Raw genomic sequence first — 15,367 nt, forward strand, 5'->3', positions numbered from 1 at the left:
GGGCAGCTAACACCTTCATCATTATAATTGATACATTGAGTTTGGTGACCTTGTGTTATTCCCAGTTTATTATATGTCAGCCCAACTTGAATGTGAGCAAAGGTCCAATCAGACAGAATTACTGAAAACATCATTTCAGAAAGTGTTTAAAAACTCAAATAAACAATGAAAAAGTATGTTAGTCTGTCATTTTGACTTGTCATAACAGGAAACACACAGGTGGAAATAATAACATTAACATTAATTTCAATTACACCTGTGCTTGTCCCGTTGTAACATGTCAAAATGTTTGCTGTAGAAAAGGCCTATTGGAACTTATTATGTTTAAGTTTTCAGTAATGTATCATTATGAATGAAAATTGAATGTGTTCATTGTCGTCATGCATACAGCTAGCCCAGACCGCATGCAATTAAAAGACACCACAAATTCATATAAGCTAGATCTAGAATAGAGTGTGCCAGGGCTGATGTCAAAACCCGGAAGTTTAGCATCGCGCTGGTTCCCGGAAGAGAAAGTGAATGTGATTTTTGCATTGTGTTTTGGATTATGTCAGAAAATAAGCTCTGTGGCTAACACAAGTTTATGATACTTACAGGTTTTGTTCATAACGCATTTGAAGCTTAAATGCAATCGCCAGAAGTAAAAAGCTAACGTTAGGCTTTAACGGACTACATGACCACTCCACGGTCGCATGACTCTTTACTTTTTTAATGTCCCCGACAGGGTTTGTAGTCGTATTGAGCAACTTGTTAGCAACCGCCTTTTTTACGATACGTAAAAGCTTCAAAATTCACGTGTTTTATGTCGTAGAACAAAACCTGAAACTCTTAAGCTTTTGTTAACCACAGACCTTATTTGAGGCATTTTACCAAAATCCATTCAAAAAACGTAATGACTTTTAGACGAGAGAACCGGAAGTGCTAAAAGCGCTAACGGAGTTCCAGGTTTACTGGCACACTCTATATTGCATACACTTTTAAATTAAACTGCAAAAAGGGTTCCAAGTTCGAACCTGCCGCCATGTTCTCCCTGTGGCACGGTGGTCTTCTCTGGCTTCCTCACAGCCCAGAGACATTCAGGTTAGGTTAACTAGTGACTCTAAATTACTCCTAGGAGTGAATGTGAGCATGAATTGTTGTCTGTCTCTGTAGCCCTTTTACACTGAATAGTGTAATGGGGCTGCTGCAAGTCCCTTCTGCATTTTTACACAGAATCAAACCACGGTGGCATTATGCTGCTCCAGTGTGATTTTAGACAACATGCTGACATTGCCGAAGCAAAAGAGGCATGATGGTCATGACATGTAACACAACAGTGTCAGTCTGTAGTGTATCATATAACAGGCACTTGTGCAGTACTTTATAAACAACACAATGGCATTAACATGGCAATAACAGTCATTTACTGTCTCTGTTATATGGCCACTGATCTCATCCTCTGCTTGGAGGGTAAGGAGCTCCTGGACCTCATTGTTTTCCTAATTTGCAGACATTTTCAGGTGCTGTTCTTCTTTTTTTTAGTTAGCTGCTAACTGCTATCAGCTGCTTTTTAAATCTCCAGCAGTGGGTCGCATGTTTAACACATCATCAAAACGTCCCACCCACGGCACCCATGATCTCGTCCTGCCAGCTGACTTCGTGTTGGCACTGTTACTACCTCTGGTGCCGGCTTAAAAACCAGACAAGTCTGTATCCCGAATTCTGTGACTGTACCTTTTGTACAAAGTGGCGAGGGAGAATAATGGTGTGAAATTTTGGCCTTGAAGAGCCATTGTTAAAGAGGCTAACGTGTGATAGTCTGGTGATCTGTCCTGGTCGTATCCAGCCTCTCGCCCAATGTCAGCTGGGATAGGCTCCGCAACTCGTAATAGTGTAAGCAGTTACAGATGGATGGATGGAAAGTATAGATTTGCCCTCTAGTGGTTTAACCCATCCATTCTGTTGGTAGTGGTAGTGCACTAATTTTGATGTCTCCCTCACTTACAACTGGTTTCCTTTTACTCTGAAAAAAAATCTACTAAAAATGCAGATTTAGTGTCTGAGTAGAAATGAGAATGAGACAAAATGTTAACAATCTGAGTATTTTGCTAAGTACAAAGACAAAAAAGATAAACAGATAAACTGCAACATCATGAAAGAAAATAGCAGCAGAGTAGAATAGAGAGAAGAGAAACTGGGGGAAAGAGTGAAAGACAGAGGAAAAAAACACAGAAAGGTGGAGAGGGGGAGATGATACTGTGGATGTTTATGTCCTGGTACGGCTCAGCACAACTCATTCCCCCGAAGCTGAGTACACACACACGCACACACACACACACACACACACACACACACACACACACACACACACACACACACACACACACACACACACAGAGCTGAAAGTGCTCTGTGCAGTTTGTTTCTCGAGGGGCTGCATTCCTTCACTTACTGTCAAAGACTCAAGTTGCTTCAAGAGGATAAAAATCCTGACATGGGCCAGTTTGCAGCCTCCACAGCGGCGGCTCTTCCTTGCCTGGTCGCTGAATGTGTGAGCCTCTACCAGCAGCTACTCTGTGTTTATCATTTTGTTCCTCTGGGTAGGATTTGGAGGGAAATCTGTTTTGTTAATCGATGGCACAAAACAGGAAGAAGGCGATGTTCCTCCAGCCCTGACTAAGTGAAAGCTTTGACAGTTTCTGGCAGTGGTGGATGAAAGGAGTGAAAAGCTGATGGAAGAATCAATTCCATCATGGTTATCCTCTTCAGGAGAGCCAAGAGAACAACAAGGGAGCTCAAAGAAGTGGTGTGTTTGTGAATGTTGTTGAATGTGGCCTAGGTTTTGAGATAAACTAACTATAAATGTTTAAAAACAGGGCTGTAATCACCTTTTTAACATTAGGGGGGGCCATTTTCAGCTTCTGCGACCTAACCCTACAGGTGGGTCTGTGAGGAATCCCTCCCAAGAGAATTTTGTTTTGTAATTTTAAGAGCTAAACAGACCATTTAAAGCATCCTTAAACAAAAATCTTAGATCAAGGGTTCTGAAAGTTTTGATCACTGAGTGGGAGAGCCAGCATATGATTGAGGGACGTACAGGAAAAGTGCACACACTATGACTTTTTTATGATGTACTAACACATTACAAAAACTTTAACAACTGACAGTGGTGTAGGCGACATAATACTTACATAACATTTTAGATTTCCACTCTATAATACATTTGAAAGTAACAAAATGGAGTGCTGGAGTACGGCAACACCACTTGCACAAACCACATGCAGAACTGCAGTACACTGATACTAGAACTGGTAGTAATAATGATGGCAATTTGTTACGTTTATTTATGATTATAACTGATTACAATTATATTTGCTAATGATTATTTTGATCATATAATAAACTACCATAATGACATTACTGCCTAGTTTGAAAATGATAAAGTTGTGTCCCAGTTTCAGCCCTAAAATGCTTTGACCAAAACAATTACTTACCTTGTAACACAAAAACATATCACACATGGCCTATTCTTGCATTTATTGATTATACATCGAAACCCTAAAAGTCCAAGTCCAATATGTTTTTTATGTTTAACTTTTTTATGTTTAACACAAAACAAAGTTTATTTTTGTATTAAGCACTCTTTATCTCGTGTTTTTAATTGATATATAATGCTTATTATTAGAAATCTGCCCCACAAATTTGTACCTGAGTAAATGAGTGACTGCCATGCTGATGCATATGAACGATGTAGAGGGAAACATATAATTTTAAGTAATGGTAGTAGGCAAGTGGGCTGTTTAAATTACGGCCTCATTAGACAAATTAAAGAGTTTAGACTCATTTTGCCTGATAAAAAAAAGAAAATCATGAAAATCATATAATCTGCAATGCAATCTTTGTAAAACTAGATCAAATCTGTGATGTCATCACTCATCACTGATGTGTATTCAAACAAGAACAATGGGAAAAGAATCATTAAAACCCACTGTGTGGTTTTGGGTGTGTGCATTGATTCAGTGTAATGAGAGATCAGATTATTCTGAGACAAAACTGTGAAACAACTACAGAACTCTGTTCAGTCCGACCCATAAATACAGTACACAGGTGGTATAGTTGTATTTAAACTCCCCATGACCTCATTTTTTGTAAGTGCCCTGACAGAAGAAAGCAAACAGAGAGAAAGAAGAAGAGAGATTGACTCCACTGCTGGAGTGATGTGGAGAGGTCAGGTCAGATTCAGACACTTTCAAGAGATTTTAAAGACATTTTAAGATCATGTGATCAACATGCTGCTCTTAGTTGCATTTGCTGGAAGAGGAAGAGTTAATAAACACAGTCAATATACCATTTCATAAACAAAGACTCATCTTTAAATGCACATAACAGCACAATCTTTACTGTGAACTGACACAGAACACATAAAAACACAATACTGGAAATCTGCTTCATCAGACTGTCCAATGGAAATCATACAGAGCACCACAGGAACATATTACTGTGAGTGTAGAGAGATTATGTTTGCTTATGTCTTTCATCCTTGAGTATTCAAATCTTTACCAAATCTGCTCCCAGGGTGATTGAATCCCCATATTCTTCACCCTGTCTTTCAACTGACTGAAGCTGGGTGTTGATTTCCAGCCCAGCAAAGACAGGGGGAGGGGATGAGGGTGGTGAATGTGGAGGGTTGGGTTCGTTGACCCTGGCGAGTGTTTCGTCCACGGTCGCCATCAGAGTGGAATTTAGCTCTCCCTTCTCCATCGCCTCAATGACACGCTCCAGCTCTGCTATGACATCCATTTTGGACGCAGGGAGGTTTGGCGTGACGCCTCTCCACAGCTTGTCACTGGACCTCGTTGATGGTCACAGGACTTCTGACATACACTATTACAGGAAGCTGGTTCGGAGACAAAGAGAATACACATTACATATTATAGCCTGTATTGTATTATACTTTTTCAGGGATTTGTTTTATGTACATTAATGTGACAGTTTCTTTACAAATATGGACAAAAATATACAATCTGTTAGGAAAGATTTAACTACTAACCAAATATGAAGTTGTTACAACTTCACCTGGAGCAACTACATCATTAAACTGCTCATTACATACAAATGCATCAATAATACTCCAATAATTTAATGTAGCCTACACAATACAATACAATGACTCCTCTGTATTTCAATTCAGTAAGATCTGAAGGCAGCTGTAGCATTGGTATTTACAAATAATTTAAGTGGAACATCTGAATACAAGTGGTGTACATTTATTCAAATGTTATTTTAAAGGGAAATTTAGGTTTATTTCAACCCGTCTCCTATCGTCCTAAATTTGTTTCAAGTCATGTGTTCATGTGTTTCAGTGACATAGAAATAATAGTTAGCATGTTAGCCGTTAGCCTAGATACAGCCATAGCATCAGACCTGTTAAAACGTAATTGAACGGGCATCCTTTCAAGTGCAAAGTTAGCCAACTAAACAAGCTTTTTCTCCACAAAGACCGCCTCATATCGTTAGGATAAATGTCAGAGAACATATAGAAAACGACATGTAAATGTGTTGTCTTACCTTACCGGTGTGCTGCCATGTTTGTTGTTTACCATTTAGCTAAGGCTGCAACCAGTCCCATTCCTTGCAACAGAGGTATTCCTCTTCTGTGAGCACTGGGGTACAGCATTCACAGGTAACGTGTGGAAACAGGTAACAACAAATTCAGCCTGAACCTGAAAGACAAAACCTCATTCTAGTTTACACTGAACTAAAAGGCAGAACTGTATAAAATCAGGTGCATATCTATGAACTTTATTATTTATTTCTTATCAATTTTCGATTTATTTGCAGTGGTGAGATGAAAACCTGTGTCTGTGACTTCCTTGTGGCCGCTGACTGTGCACAGACTTTTCTTTGGTAATAAAGCATTTGACACAAGACAATTAAAAATGCTTAACAGCACACTATTGCTCGAGCTGATGCTGATTAAATTAAACAAAACATAAACAATTAAAGGTCTGAAAATATGTTATGTCCCTCACATGCAGTTAAGATCCTTTGCTGGCCACTGTTTTAGTTAAGCACACCTTCTGGGTGTAAGGAGCTGAGGTTGCAAAGGCTCTGTTGGACTTCACAGACTTCCAGAGGCACCAGGAGCTGATGAAGAGCCAGGAGGATAATTCCTTCTACAAGAGCTGTGTACCAGCGATGCTTATTTCTCCTCTCCATGCAGAGACACTCCACCTGAGAATTTAGTGTCTTACATTTCCAATCATGCTCTCTTAAAAAGTTGGCCAGTTATCTTGTTCTAGTACTTTGTACTTGTAAGCCACTTTTGCTCAGTAAGTCTGGGTTTATATGAATTGTTTGCTTGTGTGTCTCTTTTTTAATTTCTAATAAGTCATCATGTCTGCAGTTAGAAATGTTAGTATGTTGATAAGGATTGGCATACCAAAATATAGTATTATCAGTGTCTTATGAATTATCTATAAGGAAAAAGTAAATGACTTTGTAACCAATACTAAAGCCATTAATTAATGTTTGAAACCATCAGAAAGTGGGACCAAAAACTGAAGTCATTAGTTTAATTTGAGAGATGCCACATAGTATTAACCACTGTAAATGGCAGAGGCCTGTTTGGGCAGAAACTGTTGTGGCTCATTCATGATTAATAAAAGGAATCCAGGAAAAACTGGTTTGATTTTTGACCTCATGTTTCAGGAAAAATACAAAATATTAACTACATTACTATTCCATCAAAAATAGTCTTGTTGTCTTTCACAATAAACAGGCATTTTACATGTTAATATTAAATCAATATTGAAGTTATCAAGTTGATTTCACAATATTTTACTTTCTATGTGAACAGCCACAGAGGTTTTTGGGTCTTTCGAATGACCAATCAAGTTTCTCTTCCAGTTTACATCCATGTCTTTGCAAACATGAACACTTCACACACGTCTTCTCCCCGGCAGCACAAAAGTTCTATACAGTCAGCACAGTTTCAAGATTAGTGTCACCAATTCAGTATGTGACCAGATGTCTCTCCTTCAGTTCCTAAGATATTGCGTTGAGTAATGGCCCACAGTGTTTTATGCTGAATTTCATGATGTCAGGGTGAAGTTGACCTTTGACCTTCTGCATATAAAAAAATGCCATTACTTCATCATTATATCCAATTAGACATTTGTGTGAGATTTTGTCATAATTAGTGAAGGAATTATTGAGTTATATCCAAAAACATGTTTTGTGAGGTAATACTGATTACTTTGACCTTGCACCACCAAATTCTAATCAGCTTATTTGTCAATCCAAGTGGACATCTATATATTGCATTTAAACAATAACAAACGTATTTCTACTGCAGTATTTCTATGACATGTAAACCTTTTGTCTCTGTAGACAGAAATACACTGCCTCCTGTTCATCGTCTGAACTTGAAGAAATCTATTCACATCTCCTGTGGAAAGGACCACACTGCTGTTTTGACAAAGGTTTGATTACTGATTTGTACTCTTTCCTCAGTCGGTCCTTTGTAACTTATCAGAATTTTAGGTATCACATTAATTGTTACTGGAAAGTTTTAAAATATTCTGATGTTGTAACCAATAACCACACACATTTTATTGCTGGAAAAAGACTCTTTCTCTATGAATTTACTCACCAAGTAACACCTGTATACAAATGGAATGATGCAATAGGTTTTAAATGATTCATCAGTTCATTCAATGGCCATTTTTGAAGGCCCCTGCGGTGAAAATATTAGTGTGGAATGTTAAATACTTCCATCTTTAAAACATTGAAGTAAGTCAACTATAGGAAACACTTTCAGCTGAAATGTGGTGTTAGCTCGTAGGCTAAAAGCAAACATTCCAGTGGCTAATGTTAGCTTGTGAGTAGTCCTGACAGCGGTTAGCTAGCTAGCTAGCTGTAGCATATAGCATATTTAAGCAAGCAATGAAGATAAGAGTGATGAGACTTAACTGAAACTGTAAAGTTACAGGATGTAAAGCCAAAACCAAATGAAAAAAAATAAGTAAAAATAAACCTAAGTGGGACTTTAACTATGGTGATGCTGTTGCTTCCTCAGACTGGTGCAGTGTTTACATTTGGCTCCGGTCAGTATGGACAGCTTGAGCACAAGTCATTCAGCGATGAACTATGACCTCGACTTGTTGCAGAGCTCTGGGGGGCAAAGGTCACCAGGATTGCTTGTGGACGGTACGGTGTATTATCTTTCATAATGCAATAGTTAAAGAGGCCTGGAAGCTGCTCCAATAAAACCTATATTTATGAAAGTTGTCAATCAAAAGGCATTCATGTCTCTGATGACATTAAAATGTTGTTTGTAATATACGGACTCAAAGAAGGTAGACCTACTCCTTTGGGTGTGGAGAGCAGGGGCAGCTGGGACATGGAGAGGAGAGTCATCCATCTGTGCTGCTACCTGTTCAGCTGCCACAGGGTAACTAGATAAGTGAAATAAATCATGTGAATGCACTGAATGGTTTCACAAAAAAACTTACACTTTGTCCATTATTATTCCAGACACCACTGATGATGCTGTAATTAGAAATTGCATTGTCTCGACAACATGATTGACAAATGGACCTCTGAATGTGACTTAAAGTCATGGAAAAAGATAAAACAGTAAGTGTATTACATCTGCAGTTTTCAGTATGTTAAATAGCCTGATGTTTTATGACTCTCATTCATTTTTTTTCATCTGGATCAAAAGCTGTTAACCCTGTTTTCTCAGTGCAGTGGACTAAAACTGTTGAATATTTGCAGGCAAATTCACAAGATGTTTTCCTCTGCATCCTGTGTAAATACAAGCTTTCTTGAGCGTTAGTTTTACGCGTTACACCCAACACATGGTTATATGTTACAACTGGCTGTTGGTGTGTTGCAGATGTTGTGACCTTGAATTCAATTAATTTAAAAGTGAGGGCTCGTCCGGGATTTGAACCCGGGACCTCTCGCACCCTAAGCGAGAATCATACCCCTAGACCAACGAGCCATGTTATCTATGGGAAAAAGGAGGTTTACATTTCCAGCCCTGTCATTTCCAGACGTGCAGTTAAACTCCACACTGCTGATGTGGCAGCTTGAAGACCCATTCTCATCCGGCTAAACAGCGCCCTCTGCTGCACAACCTTTTAAATCCCACTCAGCACCTGTCCTCTGAGCTGGGGAGCTGTGCCTCATCTCATCTGTGACGATATTTTGGGTATCTGACATTATCTGCTCAATGTATCATGTTACCTGTGAGCCAGCCTCACCCATACAGACCTGAGTTTGAAAGCAGTGGCTCAGTGCTTAGCACTGTCGCCTAATACCTATAGAGGGTTGTGGGTGTGTACCAGCTGTCTGACTGGGGCCCCTCTATGTGGAGTTTGCATGTTCTCCCCATGTCAAGTGTGGGTTTTCTCTGGGTTCTCTGGCGTCCTCCCACAGCCCAAAGACATGCATGTTTGGTTAATTGGTAACTGACTTGTCCAGGGTGTACCCTGCCTCCTGTCCAATATCACTTGGGACAGGCTCCAGCCCACCTGCGACCCAGATAACGGCTGGAATGGGAGTGTGATAAGACTGCTTGCAATGACCTTTTTGTTCATCCAGCTGTCTGTTTCCATTATTTTCAGCTTTTTAAAATGTTGTTTGGGGGCACCCAGGTGCTCACCTGGTAGAACTGGCCCTCCATGCACCCAGGCTATATGTTTACTGCAGCAGCCTGGGTTCAATTCCAACCTGTGGCGCCCAGCTACATGCCATCCCCCAACAACCCCACAATGCCTGCATCTAAGCTAGTGTATAGTTTTTACCCTGGAATTATCTATTTCACACACACCGAGATATAGACTGTACATACTAACACTGACATTCCTCCTTGAGGTGTGTATGTTCGGTAGGTCAAAGTACAACCAACATGTTGCCATTTTTAGCTTTGCACACTGTAGACTCCGTATAAATAGTTTATTTCTCTTTTGCTTGCCTGAGAAAGATCTTGTAGATCAAAACGTTGTCTTAAAAAAAACTTTAAAAAGAGAGACCTCTTAATTTAAAGTAGGGTTGGCACAGTACCAGATTTTCAGCACACAATTATTGTGGCCAAAAGAGTTTATGATAATGATATTATCGTGATTATCAATTGAATCATGTTTAGCTTTGATTATCATGCATTCTGTCTCTTTTTTTTAGCAAATCAACTATTATATCAAATATGAGTGTAGGGAGGGGGAGAGAGTCTGTAACCATAACTGTACAAGAGCGTACAAACAGAGCTATTTCAGTTAACGGATTGGGAAAAGGCAACCAGAAGGTGTTGGGGGAGAGAGACACTTCAAAAAAAATTGGAAATGATTTAAGAGGAGCTGGATTATTTACACAATACTATATGTTATTATTAACATGATGTCAATATTTCATTTTTAAATATCACAGTTATCGTCAATACCGTTAAATCACGACACCTCTAATTTAGAGAAAAAGCCTTTTAGCCCCTGTGCCTTGTGGTGACGTATTTTCATCTTGCACCTGAGTATTATGACCTGGTTGTACATACACTTGGTCCTTTTGCTTTTTTTTAGCTTTGCTTGTCCTTATCTCAGGTTTCATCACAGATAGCTCTCATGGACTCCTTACTGGTCAGGTGATTGTGATGCATGTGATATTGTTTTCCTCGATTTGCTTTTTTTTTTGACACATTGAGGATAACCAATGATCTGTTCAGCTGATAGCAGATATTAGCTGTATGATGACGTGTAGTGGTGGCTATCAGTATGATTCAGATACAGTTTATCTTGGCTTGGATCCTGATACCCATATATCCTGGTTAAAAGCGGGCTCGTCCGGGATTTGAACCCGGGACCTCTCGCACCCAAAGCGAGAATCATACCCCTAGACCAACGAGCCCTGTGGATTTGATTGTAGCAGCTGTTCGTCTGAAACATGACAACATGTGATGTGGCAGTCTGGAAGATGAGCTCATGTGACTGAACAACACCCCCCAGTGGTCATCATAGGAAGAACACAGACATTTCAAAGACAAACTTAACTATGATACTGACAATTATTGAATTGCAAACCAAAGATTTGCATTGGTACACACTTTTTTGTAAGGTTTGTTTTTAGTTTTTATGCTAAACTTTTTCAGAAAGCTGTCACAAATCATTGAAATACATATGTCCAGACCATAGACTGCATAAAATAAGGTCCAGACGCTCATGATGGCTGCCTGCGAGTCGGCGCTGGGGTCCAACTTAACCCACGTTGCCATCACAATCCGCGTGCTCGAGTTAGCTTCGGGCTAGTTAGCTAGCATCAGTCGTGGGCTTGGAGTCACGTTTACAAGATGGCAACCGAAGCGAAGCGAACCAAGGTTATCATTTAATTACATTAAGCCAAAAAACAAACAACGATAATACTGCTTGAGCTGTTTGTACGTGTGTGTTTGTGTAACGTTATACTCTCGTTACACTATACGTTACACTATATGTGACTAGCTGCTGCCGCTGCATGCTGTGTTTCAGTCTGTATAACTTTATGTGTGCTGAAGTTGGGGACAATTTACAAAAGCTAACGAGCTCAAGTTTTAAATAAGCTACTCGTTCACTACTGTCACTGTAGTTCAGAGTGTAACCAGGTGCACCACAGCACCTCGGTCACACATGCCTGGTCATGTTAAATGTGTAAGTGTGTATCCTGCACCGACAGGTAGATGATGGGTCACAGATGGATCCGCTGCAGAGCTTTCTACAGTGGTGCAACAGAGTGGGCTTGGTACTCAGCAGTAAGGTATGTTACCATGACAGCCAGGTTGTCTGTGATCCAATTTTCCCATTGTTCAGTGAAGTACTCTAAAAGCTGAACTGATCCCAGTCTGCCTGAGCAAAGAGTCCAAACATGTCAGGATGTCTCTCTGTGCAGGTGTGTGTGAGTAAAGAGGGAACAGTGGCAGATTATGGGATGCTGGCTAAGGACGACATAGAGGAGGGGGAGGTTTTATTCACCATCCCCAGATCAGCTCTTCTCCACCAGGAAACAAGCAAGGTCTCTGCCCTGCTGGAGAAAGGTGACAAGTTCAATTTCAAAGCAGTTTTACCGAGTCTGAATCTGCCTGCATCATCTGCATCGTCTCACTGTTTCTCTCCTTCTCAGAGAGGTCATGTCTAGAGAGCTCCTCTGGCTGGGTTCCCCTGCTCCTGGCTCTGCTGTACGAATACACATCCCCACAGTCCCACTGGAAACCCTACCTCTCCCTGTGGAGCAACTTTAAGACACTGGACCACCCTATGTTCTGGTGAGAAACTGTTTTAAATCAGTGTCTAAAGCCCAACATAGAGATCAAGGGAAAAACTGTGACATGGCAGCAGTTCTCTTAAATCTTCTGCTAACAGAGTGGATTTGTAGCTGTCTCTACAGTAATTTACAGTTAATCCGTCCAGGTCTAAGGAGGAGAGAGACAGACTGCTGAAGGGAACAGGTATCCCAGAGGCTGTGGACACAGACTTGGCAAACATCCAGAGGGAATACACAGACGTGGTCCTTCCCTTCATCACCAAGCATCCTGACCTCTGGAGCCCCAGCACACACACACTGGACCTGTACACACAGCTGGTGGCCTTTGTCATGGCCTACAGGTTAGTGAGCACAAGACAAAGTATCTGGATCTTCCTTTTTTTATGGTCTCTCTAAATTCACCCCTGTGATGTTTTTTGTCCCTTTTCCACGCCCTTCCTGTAGTTTCCAAGAGCCACAGGAAGAGGAGGATGATGAAGACGATGAGGAGGAGAAGGCCCCAAACCCACCGATGATGGTTCCCATGGCCGACATGCTTAACCATGTGTCCAATCACAATGCTAATCTGGAGTTTACACCGGTGAGGGGAAACATTGACTCTGGTTTGTTTAGTTTGCCAGAACACCTGTTCTCTGTCAAAACATCACTGAGAAAGTGAGGAGGTTTGTTTTTTTTAAATATAGAGTATATCTCACGTTGAGACCTAAACTGTAAATTTAACGTACAATAATTAACTTATTAGCATGTTCCAATTTCTTTCTCACTTTTTAATGTCTTAACTGTAATGTTGTCTCTCTACACACCATCTTTCTCAGGACAGTCTGAAGATGGTTTGCGTGCGCCCCATTCAGAAAGGCGAGGAGGTGTTTAACACCTACGGGCAGATGGCCAACTGGCAGCTGCTGCATATGTACGGCTTCACGGAGCCGTATCAAAGCAACAGCAACGACACCGTCGACATCCCCATCAGCAACCTCTACAAAGTCGCCACACAAGGTGACGAGATTGACAGATTGTTTGTCACAAGTGCGGATAAATTACAGTACCATAGGAGAAAAGTGTTAGGGAAACAAGATGATGATGAAACTGCTTTTTATGTGGACCCAAAACCAACCCTGTTGCATTGTGCCTCCTCTTTCCTCATCTCTCCATCTTCTCCTCCCAGGTATTCAGTCTGATCTGGACCGGCAGTTGGTGGAGGAGCAGTGGGAGATGCTGTCTGAGATGATGCAAGAGAAAGCAGCCTTTGTCTTTGGCAAACAGGGCTGCCTTACAGACACAGAGCTACATACTGTGCTCAAGGTGAGGGGGTGCATGCAACAGTGCAGCTGGAATTACATCTGCACAAAACCTGTAAAATCACACAGAGATGAATAATTGAGGAATAGCTGTTACTGGAAACACACCTCTTGCTTGTGTATCTTCAGGTGCTCTGCATGTCAGGGGAGGAGTTCTCAGAGTTCAAAGATAATGAAGGGTGGGAGGAAGATGATGAGGACGACGAGGCTTCCCTCGCTTTCTCTAACGAGGGTCTGCCTGGATTAAAGGCTTCGTGGAAATGGCTCATTCATGAAGTAGCCCGTCTGACTTTGAGGTCCTATGGAGACGAGGAGGAACAGGGTGTGAAGAGCGACCAGGCGCTGATGGAGGACAAGGCAGCATTTAAAGGACTGAGCAGCAGGCAGCAGAACGCCCTGCAGGTACGCTGTGGACAGAAGAGCATCCTGCACAGACTGGTGGAGCTCACCAAGTCATGACTTCAGCTGCAGCAGGGAGCAGGAGTTTGTTTTTTATATCAACGGGGAAACTGAAATGTCTCAAAACACACTGTCAATAAATGTTTTTACTGAAGACAGATCTCTGATTTTCAACAGTCCTTTTACACTATCAGTGTTGATGTGCGAGGTGTTTTGCCATTATCTGTACAGAAAACAGGGATCATTATGACACTTGTTACGTAATTGCAGTGTTTTCATTGGTGCTGTGTCTCTTGGATGCCTGCTGGGTACTTTTTGACGCCTGGGCTCTACCTTTTTATAAAGCCGTGACATTACCTGAGTCGTGGGGGGGACACCCATTAATATCTCAAGCACAGAAATTGAAATACAGGCAGAGGGCAAAGTTTTGTAGATAAATGCATTAGCACACACCTCTAGTGAGTCATAAGTGATGATTGCTTTTGTTTGAGTCTATTCATTGTTATTTTTTTTTAGGAAAATCTTGCATAGCATATCTTAAGACTGTTTCAAAAGTAGGTATACAAATCTGGATGAAAAATATGTAAAACCCTATAACAGTAATTTGTGTATTTTTCAGTCTAGACCCCATTTTCCCACATTTTCAAGTGCAAGTGACTGACTGCAACAGCAGTTTTTTAAATTTGACCAGTACTGAGCAAGCAGCAGCAAAACAAGCTGCACTATAATCCCTGCGGCCAGTTGAGCGTCTTCAGTTTGCTTCCACTAACAGTGCTTGTTTTTGCTAGACAGGCTCTGATCATTTAGTCTGTCAAGATTAGAGAAAGGATGCTACTGAAAGACCTTTTTGTTAAACCTGAAACAGCCACAAAATCTCTACTGTAAACTGTAATTTGATTAGCGTAAAACACACTTCATTCAGTGTCTACACAAGCAAAATAAAAGCCATCTTGGTTTGTCTTTCTCTGTTCCAACAATCACTATCTCTGGTTTGGTAGAAAAAAATACTTTATTCACCCAGTCAGTTTAGATGTGAATGCATGCTGGCTCTGTACACACTTCATCCCATGCAAATCCACAATGTCCCTAATTTGCCAAGTAAAACTTACACTGCGAATTACCTACTATATTTCACCAAATAGAGGTCATGTGATATTACACATCCAGTGCAAATCTTCATCTCGATGCTTTGGGGTCGTATTATTTTTATTGTTGAACAGCCGCACATGCATATTTCATACACAGTCAGCTTGTCAGAGATTTACTGTGCTGCTCAAAGTCTACCACTGGCAGCTACTGGCAACTTCAAGGTGGAATGTTTGTTTTTTGCATGTGTGTGAATCAATCAACAAACTAAATGTCAATATCCAGACTTTGACCATTGCATTTGTTTTGTCTTT

At 40.8% G+C, this 15,367-nt stretch overlaps 1 protein-coding gene and 2 non-coding genes across 3 annotated transcripts; 1 reads left to right on the forward strand and 2 right to left on the reverse strand.

The window, feature by feature from the left end:
• Positions 1-8,917: 8,917 nt before the first annotated feature.
• trnap-agg (transfer RNA proline (anticodon AGG)) lies at positions 8,918-8,989 on the reverse strand. The gene has a single exon. It is a non-coding gene; the product is annotated as a tRNA-Pro (tRNA).
• Positions 8,990-10,812: 1,823 nt separating this feature from the next.
• trnap-ugg (transfer RNA proline (anticodon UGG)) lies at positions 10,813-10,884 on the reverse strand. The gene has a single exon. It is a non-coding gene; the product is annotated as a tRNA-Pro (tRNA).
• A 335-nt stretch (positions 10,885-11,219) lies between these two features.
• setd6 (SET domain containing 6, protein lysine methyltransferase) lies at positions 11,220-14,126 on the forward strand. Its single transcript, XM_050072171.1, has 9 exons — positions 11,220-11,350; positions 11,686-11,766; positions 11,899-12,043; positions 12,130-12,271; positions 12,417-12,611; positions 12,715-12,850; positions 13,086-13,266; positions 13,436-13,572; positions 13,698-14,126. Exons 1-9 carry the CDS (start codon positions 11,324-11,326, stop codon positions 14,025-14,027), a joined length of 1,374 nt encoding a protein of 457 aa, XP_049928128.1. The 5' UTR covers positions 11,220-11,323; the 3' UTR covers positions 14,028-14,126.
• The last annotated feature ends 1,241 nt before the right edge of the window (positions 14,127-15,367 follow it).

This window comes from Epinephelus moara, chromosome 20, assembly GCF_006386435.1.
Source record: "Epinephelus moara isolate mb chromosome 20, YSFRI_EMoa_1.0, whole genome shotgun sequence".
In the NCBI taxonomy this organism is placed as follows: Eukaryota; Metazoa; Chordata; class Actinopteri; order Perciformes; family Serranidae; genus Epinephelus; species Epinephelus moara.